Source organism: Octodon degus, unplaced genomic scaffold (genome assembly GCF_000260255.1).
Source record: "Octodon degus isolate 3935 unplaced genomic scaffold, OctDeg1.0 scaffold00007, whole genome shotgun sequence".
NCBI lineage: Eukaryota > Metazoa > Chordata > Mammalia > Rodentia > Octodontidae > Octodon > Octodon degus.
The window spans coordinates 11,232,687-11,241,852 of record NW_004524583.1 but is presented as its reverse complement, the minus strand read 5'-3'; the positions used below and the strand labels follow the sequence as shown (position 1 = coordinate 11,241,852).

Genomic DNA, 9,166 nt, shown 5'->3' with positions numbered 1-9,166 from the left:
ACCAGGGATTGAACTCAGGACCCTGCACTTGCCAGGCAAGCTCTTATTATACTGAGCTATCTCCCCAGCCCCTTTTCTTGTTTTTGACCTTTTGTGGTGCTGGGGTTGAATCCAGGGCCTCACACATGCAGAGCAAACAGTCTACCCCTGAGCTCACCCCCAGCCCTTTCTGTCCTTCTTGCTGTGACTTTCCCACGTGCCCTATGCATTAGACGCTCAGTTAATGCTGGCTGGTGGAGCTGTGGGCTAGGGCCTTGTTCCCTGCTGCCTGAAGGCGTCCAACATTCCCAGTGTCTGGAGGCGACAGACAGTGGTAGACCTGTTTTCTGTGACAGACCCGCTTCTGACTGCCCTACCCAAAGGCCAATTGAGGCCACCCCTAGAAGATGTGGTGCCTGGCTTACTATGGGCTCCTAGTCATGACTGGTGGAACTTTGACACAGTCACATCTCTGCCAAGTATTAGTTGCTTGCTTTGGCCACCCCCATAACAGAGAACAGCAGTGTTCTTCTTCCAGGGCTGGCTTGAAGCAGAAGGGAGGGGTTGGAATGTCACTGGGCTGGGGTGTGGGCAGCCAGATGAATCACACAGATTAGGAAATACAGTGAAAGGACTGAGAAGGACACTTCCTCAGCCTTTCTGGCAATACCGGGTCCTATGGTCATTTGCGGTTTAAACCCAGTCGCCTCATGAGACCTTCCCTTGCTAACTACCCAGGCAGAAGACAGTTCTCAGTGGGCTGTGCCAGCTCTGTGATCTTGTCATCTATCGCCATGGGTCTCTTCTCCTGAGGACTCCCAGATTCATCTTGCTGTGAAGGCTGAAAATTGGGTGCTGAGGTCCACTTACCTTAGGTTAGGATTAGAAATAGTCCCTCTGAGCTAGATGTGGGGGCACACATGTAATCCCAGTACGCAGGAGCTGAGACAGTGGGATCCCCATGAGTTCAAGGCCAGCCTGGGCTGCATTGTGAGTTCAAGGCCAGCCTGAACTCTACAGCAAGACCCTATCTTCAACCCACACCTCCCAAAGTGAATCTGTGATTTAACAAACATGTGAAAAACATGTGAGTAGCTGGTGAGCTTGTGGAATCACTGAAGAAAGCTGCTGTCCTTGAAATTCCTTCCTTCAGAGTATGTGGGAATAGAGCAAAGGACTGGAGTGAGAAGGCGAAGACTCCTGTACCTTCAGCAGCTGCTCTGAAGCACCAGTGGAAAGGGGTGTCCTCTGGATACCTGGACCTTGATCTTTTCCAGAGATGTAGCCACATATTTCCACATGTAGCAGTAGAGAGCACTGAAGTTTCAAGGCCAGATCTGGGTTCAAATCCCACCTGCACATTTATTAAGCTAGTGACTTTGGACAAGTAATTTAATTGGCCTAGCTTTTCTCATTGGGAAACTTACAAATGGTCCCATATTTCTTGCAGGATTTTTGGTAGGGTTGAGTTGAAATCAGACATGCTAGGGCTGGACTGATAACTCAGTGGACTAAAGCACCTGCTTAGGCAAAGCACACCAGCCAGGGTTTGATCCCCAGCGAGCTGTGCCGGCCCAGTCTGCAGGGTACACTAAGACAGCACCTGAGGCTGGGCGTGGTGGCACATGCCTGTAATCCCAGCACTTGGGAGGCTAAAAACAGAAGGATCACTACGAGTCAGATCTGTGTAGTGAGACCCTGTAGACCTTGTACTAAATATAGAAGAAAAAGAAAGAAGGAAATGCTTACAAAGTGCCTAACAATCTGATACTCCGTAAGTGTAGACATCAGCTTGACACAAAATGTGGTGTGTTCCATGGTCCCCTACCTTTCTGGCCTCAGGGGAGATGTGCGCAGGTGTTGAGCTTTCCTGTCTGATTCCTTATGTTCAAGGCAGGGGACAGTAGGATACAGAGGGGAGAGTGTAGGTCTGGTTTCTTGGGACAGGGCTATCACAGTGTCCTTGATGGGCTCTGTGGGGAGAGAAGAGTGTGGAGGGGTGCGGCAGAGCTGAGCCTGACAGAACTCAGGACTTGCTAACTCTGCTTCTGGGGGAAGTAAAAAAGCAGAAGGTAACAGGGTGTGGGCAGAGGCGACTCACTTTGGCTTTGGAGTCTGGTGCTTCCGGGCTAAGGCTAGGGCATGTCTTCTCTTAGTTCTCGTGTCTGCAGCACAGTAGTTCCAACTCAGCGGGAAAAGCCATGCTGGGTTGCCAAGTGCAACTGGAGGAACTGCTGGTGACAGAGAGCATCTGGTAGTCGGATCACTCACCCAGCATGAGGGCACAGGGCCAAGAAAACAGGCAGCAATCAGTGGCACAGGGGTAGTCCTGAACGTTACTGTCGTCTCACTATGGCTGCTATTTGTCTTGCTTATTTTTTCTTGGTGGAAGATAGGGGAAGAAAAGGGTTGTGTGCATGGTGCCTATCAATAGGATGTGCCAAGCTAAGGGGCAGTGTATGGAGAGGGTTCTGGAGGAAGAGCGCTTGTCTACACAGGCTAAAAAGGAGGTAACCATTTGGGTGGTCATTGGTTCAGCGTTCAGCACACCTACAGAAGGACAACTCTGTGAAAGCAATGTCCTGGCTCATTGCAGGGAGCTTCATAGCCAGCAGCTGCTCACCAGATACTTGTGAATAAATAATTGGTCTCGTTAAAGTCTGAAGGATCTAACTCAGTGTCTGTGCCTCTGCTTCCAGGCAGACAACCCTGGTGGTGTACGTCATGACTCTGGTGGGCATGGTGATCTACACGTTGACCCTGAAGCTGGGGCACCTGTGGGTGGTGTTCGTCACCGCTGGCACATTGGGGTGAGTGCCACCTCCAACCTATTAAATTGGAAAGCTCTGTCCACATCTTCAGGAACCGCCAGCATCACAGGATACATCGCCCCCTCCTTTTCTGCCTTCTTGCTGACCTCAGGAAATGTGGGAAGGGTCTGTAGGGACCTTGGTAACACTTGTGGCACTTCAGCAGCCTGATGTGTCCCGTTGAGATGGAGGGAAGCATGAATTGCCCTTCAGGATCTCTGGGATGCTAGGAAATGCTTGGGGTCCCTTTTAGCTTTGTCTGGAACAAAACAGAACTATAGAAAGTACACACACACAGCTCTTGGAATAAAAATTGTCCAGGACTCAGCTTGACCACAAGCATGTCACTTGACTGTCCCAACCTTCTGTTTCTTCACCTGTAAACAAAGATGAGTAACCTCCACCCTTGAAGGATTGGGTAAGATAATAGACACAAAAACAATAATAAGTGTGGAGCAGATGGAAGGAATCAAGACTGGAATTTTCTAGTCCTGATATGTGAGAAGGTATAGGAAATAGCTTGAGTAAAATCAAGGCCTTTGCTCCTCTCTTCCCAGCTTTTTTCCTTTTGTGTGAGTGTATCTGTGTGCATATCTCAGTGTGAGAGGGCAAGGGAGTGACACCTCTGGTGCTCATCCTCAGCAGCCTGCTCTCTATAGGAAAATAAGGAGGGCCCCAAGTTCCTCCTTTCAGGTCCCAGAGAGCCCTGGAGATGCTGCCCCAGCTCTGGGGACTTCTCCCAACTCAGGGCCATGCTCCCAGGCCATGGTCTCTCAGCTGAATGTGGAATGCACCAGGCTTCCTTGCCTCACAGGAATAGAAGAGGGAGTGCTAAGGGAGGTGGGCCCTCATCCTTGCCCTGGAAGCTCTCCATCCTTTTGTTTCTCTGATGTGGACTTCAGCTTTTTCATGACTGGCTACCTCCCATTGGGGTTCGAGTTTGCCGTGGAGCTCACATACCCAGAATCAGAGGGCATGTCGTCCGGCCTCCTCAACGTGTCTGCGCAGGTAGAGCTTGTTTTCTCTGTTTCCTTCCTCGCTGGGCTGGCATTGCACTGTGGCCAATCTGTTCTGCCGGGGACCCAGCTGGCTGGGCCCTTCTTTCCAATCTTCCTATGTTTTTCCAGGTGTTTGGAATCATCTTCACTATCTCCCAGGGTCAGATTATTGACAAGTATGGAACCTTGCCTGGGAACATCTTCCTGTGTGTGTTCCTCGCCCTTGGGTCGGCCCTTACTGGTGAGTTGGGGCCTAAGGGTCTGATGAGGCTCAGGCTGCTCCAGATGGGTGGGCAAGACAGGGCCCAGTGTCTTGATCATGCAAACAGGGAGCACACATGCAAGAGGACTTGTTAGGAAATCTGTTGGGTGCAGTGACATGCTTTAGTTGAATGAAGGTGGGCTTTGGAGTCAGAAGACGCACATTCGAATCCATTCTGACACTGACTTCCCTGGCTATTGACTTTGGGCAGGTGGAACAACCTGTGGGTTCAGGATCTCTGGGATGCTTGGAAATGCTTGGGGTCCCTTTTAGCTTTGTTTGGAACAAAACAGAACTATAGAAAGTACACACACAGCTCTTGGAATAAAAATTGTCCAGGACTCAGCTTGACCACAAGCATGTCACTTGACTGTCCCAACCTTCTGTTTCTTCACCTATAAACAAAGATGAGTAACCTCGAAGGACTGAGTAAGATGATAGACACAAAAACAGTAAGAAGTGTGGAGCAGATGGAAGGAATCAAGACTGGAATTTTCTAGTCCTGATATGTGAGAAGGTGGGTTCTCTAAGGAACCCTGTGGGTTCCTTAGTTTCCTACCTCCAAAAAACAAGGATTTCTCGTGATGATTAGAGCAATATGGTATGTGTAGAGCGAATGTAAGTGGCCTCAGAGCGTCTTTATTGGACTCTGCCTGGAGAGTCTAATCCATTTTAGAATATGTGTGTAGGTTTGGGATCGTGACCTTTAAGAAAACAAGGGTTTCCTCTATGGAGTGAGCCTGACCATCGGCTCTGCTTGATGATTCTTTGTCACTCTTCTTTTTCAATTTCAGCTTTCATTAAGGCAGATCTCCGGAGGCAAAAGGCAAACAAAGAAATTCCCGAGATTGTGAGTATGCCAAGCTTAGTGGCCAAGGGATCTAGGCCCTGGGCTTGTAATGAGGATGTTGCAATGCAGGTAGGGTCGAGAGGCGGCCCTGCAGGGACTAGTTTTGTGGTGGCTGTAAGACCAGCTCTCCTCTCATAATCATGGCAGCCTCAGGATTCCCTCTATAGATGTTCAGGACTGACTCTCTGTCACTCTTTTCTGGGCTTTTCGCTACTTCCTTCCTACCTCCTGGCTTCCCTGCCAAGGTCTCTAGAGCACATCACTGTTGTTCAAGTGCTCAGTGGCAGCCCTGGATGCTGAGCCAAGTCCTGAGTGCCTGGCTGCATTGTTGTCCACTTGTGGTTAGTGGCCAGAGAGAAGAGGTGGGAGTCTGGCTGGACCACTCTGCCACACGATGGTGGAACTGAGGCAGTGGCTCTCTTGGCAAGTGGCAGCCCATACATAGAGCCATGGGATGGAGCCAACATGCTGCCAATAGGGCTCTGAAAGGACAAGTCATGAAGTAGACAGTGATGGCAATGTGGAGAGGATTGTACCAGGAAAATGATCTCAAGCTAAATAATGCTTCCCATCTACTCTAATCAGCTGGGATCCACTTAAACTAAAATGTTAAGCCTCAGTTCTGAGCAAGGGCTGGAGGGTAGTTCTGTATAGAGCCCTTGCCTAGTTGTGAGGCCCTGGGTTTGATTCCCCAGCTTAAGAGTGGGGGAGGGCACAGGAAGAGGGAGAGGGGAAAGGAGGAGGGAGAGGGGAATCAGCTGGGCAAAGAAAAAAGAATTGCAACTTTGAGGAGTAAAAGTAGGATATTTCTTACTAAAACATAAAATTAAGCCAACTCATTCTAAAACAGTATATAGTCTTTGTATGAAAACTGAAACCACAATAAATGCAAAACCTTAAAAATACCTTACAAGGGCTGACCTGATAGGCTCAGCAGACCAAAGCGTCTGCTTAGGCAGTGTGCAGTGGCCAGGGTTTGATCCTGGGCCTCCCGTGCTGGCCCCACCTACAGGGTGTGCTGAGAGGGCGATGGAGACTGGATGTGGCAGCACACACCTGTAATTCCAGCCCTTGGGAGGCTGAAAACAGGAGAATCACTAGAAGTCCGATCTACGTAGTAAGTCCCTGTAGACCCTGTAGGCTCTGTCCTAAATATAGAAAAAAAAATCACCTCACAATTTCCATCATTTAGAAACATTATTATTTTTATATTAATTTATGCATATCTATGCCCACATATTTAATCACATATATTTTAAAGCAAAAATATAATCGATCTTTTTTTTACTACAAGCATTATCAGGCTATCATTAGACTTCTGCAATGTATTTTTAATGATTGCATAGTGTTCCATTATATGAATAAGCCTTGGTTTAACAGTTTTCTTATCTGAGCATTAAAGGTTTTTTCTAATTGTTCCTGACACATTGGAGGTGAGCAGTTTCCAATTTAGCTTGGGATATAGCACATCAGGTGATATGAGATTTTGCTAGTTGTTTTATATAATCTGTGTTTATACTGGTAGATGTTTAAGCAAACAAGAAAAAAATAGAAGCTACCCATAATTCTACCTCCCAGAGGCACCCTAGGGGCATCTTAGTCCACTTGCCAATGTTATAATCTGTGGGCATGTTGTGTATGCTTTGTTTTCTACTCTGTACATTTGCTTAATGAACCCGATGAACTTGCTACACGATTACACACTCAACCTCATATCTCTTTTCCTTTCCCTCTCTTCTTCCACAGATAGCTATATGTATATTTCTCTTCATTTGTATAGCGCTGCAGTTTGAATATTCCATTATTCTTGCAGCCAGATCCTTGCGCACATGGTCCAGGTTTGTTAATCAAAGTTGGTTGCAGTGACTAGCTGTCTCCTTGACTAGGGGTTATTAGAAGTAACCCTGGATGGAAATAGAAGCCTAAAGTTGCAGTAGTGGAGCTTGACTGTCTTGTGTCCCCAGCTAATCCATCATGCATGCCTGGACATCACTGCATCTGAAGCTACTTAGTATTAAGAGAAAGCCAGAGTTGTGTTGGGACTGCCACCAGGGAAGCTGTGGCTGTCACAGAGCATCCCTCCGCTAGAGCCCTGGCATTCTATGCCCATTGTGGTCAGTGTAACTCATAAACAAATACACTGTCAGAGCCAGACAAGACAGAGCATGCAGCAGATCTAGCCAGATCTGTCTTCTTGTACATCCGGGAGAAAGACAGCTTGGCTGAGAAGAGACTGAACCAGGGCAGGAGTCATGACTGAATTTGACTATGAAAATCATAGTTTGGTTTTCCATTTTTCTTCCAGCACATAGACACTGGCTGCATTTTCACCTATACCCACCTAACTCACACAATGGCTTAGCAGGGGCGGGGGCGGGCCAGCATACACACAAGAGTGTGTGTGCTCAGGGAGAGGCTGCGTTCCTTATTGTCAGTTGCCTCAATGAAGGTTCCTCCTGGTTGAGACTGACTATAGTGCAAAGGTTAGCAGGTCTGACGAGGGAAGGTTAGATTCCACAGCTGTTGCCTGGCCATGAGGTGCCCTGAGGAAGAAGGCAGCCACTGTTGGCTGGCCTTGCACATGCTCCTCTGGCCAGATGTGGTGCTGGCTGTGCAGGCTGGGGCTCTGCTCACAGCCTTCCTGCTAATTAGAAGACCCCTGTTGGAAGAGGCGAAGGATAAACACCCAAGTTTGTGGTATGTGCCAAGGACCCCGCAGGCTAATTTCTAGGCGATATCTGCTTCCAAACCCACCAGATGAGTGTGGCCTGGAGGTCTCTTCCCTGAAGTCTATGCCATTCCTCCTTGAGAAAACCAAGGTCAAACTAACGTGAAGTCTTTTTCCTCTCCATAAAGTATGAATATGCTGTGTTAAGGTGGCAGTTATGCAGACTGCCTTTAAAAATTTCCCTTTGTGGGGCCAGGAAGATGGCTCAGTGGAATAAGCACTTCTTTGGCAAGCGCAAGGGCCTGAGTTCAATCCCTGATTCTGCCAAAAAAAAAAAAAAAAAAAAAATCCCTTTGTAGCCAGGCAAGGTAGCATAGCCAGACGTGGTGGCACATGCCCCTAATCCCAGCACTCAGGAGGCTGAGGCAGGAAGATTGCTGCAAGTTTGAGACCAGCCTGGGCTACATAATGTGTTCAAGTCTGCATAGTAAGACTCTGTCTCAAAAACAAAATGAAAAAAACCTTCTTTTACTGTTGGTTGGTGGTGCATGAAGGTGACTTCTTGTCCCTCAAAATGGGAAGGGAAAGTTGGGCTTTTCTTCTGTTTCCATCCAGTTTAGTTTGGGATGACATCTGAATGGGATGCTCTGTGCTTGTCGTGCTTCAATGGGAAACCTGCTTTTTATTCCTTGGAGTGGTGCTGGCGGGGAGCAGTGCTTGCGGAGTACACGTAGGCAGGGGCTGGGGGCTGCTGCTTCGTTGGCTGTTTGCTCGTGCAGATGTGGATACAGAATGGCCCCTGGCTCTGCCCTACTGATTGGAGTCAGGGCCAGGCAGTTGCTCTGCCTGGCCTAACATCCTGTGCCTTTTATCTACCTGCTTTGCCTTCCAGAAAGCCCAACAGGAGGACAGCAACACCAGCAAGGCGCCAACCGTGATATCAGAAGTTCATCTCTGAGCAAGAGAGGCGGTGGTGGCTCAGGAACACAAACACCCCACCTCTTACTCAGCTCAGCTTTCGCGGCCAGCACGCAGGCCTTCGCTGGAGCTTTAGGAGGGTACCAGCGGAAATATTTGCGGCTTGTGTGGTGCCTACACCTCTGGGAACCTCTTGAGAGCTTGGTTGGCACCTTTCATCAAACAGGCTGCATTACCAACCTTTGAGGAGCTGATGGGTGGCAGTGTTGGGAGGGCGACAGTCCTAGAGTCAGCCGGTCTTGGCCCCTTGCCTTCCATCATCACCTTCACCCTCAGGGAGAATGCTTACAAAATTATCACAGGAAGAAAGCTCATTCAGGTCATGAACTTTTTCTTGTGTCTTAAGAGCCTTACCAGAAGCCCAGCTCTGAGGAGGGTCATTCCTGAGTGATCAGAGGGACTGTTCACAGGGAACAGCCTCACAGGGCGACTCCGTTAGGACCCTCGGCCCCAGTTGGGATCTGTCTAATGTTGGGATCTATCTCCAAATTCTCCTATAAGCTGATCAAACCAAATATCAATAAACCTCACCAGTATTTTGTTGTGGCCATAACAAAGAAACTGACTTAGGAAGGTTAACTACCTTCCTGGCATGGAAAGGTACTTTTCCTACAAGAGAAG

The 9,166-nt window shown here is 48.5% G+C and overlaps 1 protein-coding gene across 1 annotated transcript in view; it reads left to right on the top strand.

The window, feature by feature from the left end:
* Flvcr2 (feline leukemia virus subgroup C cellular receptor family member 2) overlaps positions 1-8,919 on the top strand; it is a 56,801-nt gene extending 47,882 nt beyond the window's left edge. Inside the window, exons 6-10 of the mRNA XM_004624901.2 lie at positions 2,679-2,789; positions 3,692-3,797; positions 3,917-4,028; positions 4,844-4,899; positions 8,460-8,919. Coding sequence (XP_004624958.1) covers positions 2,679-2,789; positions 3,692-3,797; positions 3,917-4,028; positions 4,844-4,899; positions 8,460-8,525 — 451 coding nt within the window. The 3' untranslated portion in view covers positions 8,526-8,919. The remainder of the gene's footprint in view (positions 1-2,678; positions 2,790-3,691; positions 3,798-3,916; positions 4,029-4,843; positions 4,900-8,459) is intronic.
* Positions 8,920-9,166: the final 247 nt, after the last annotated feature.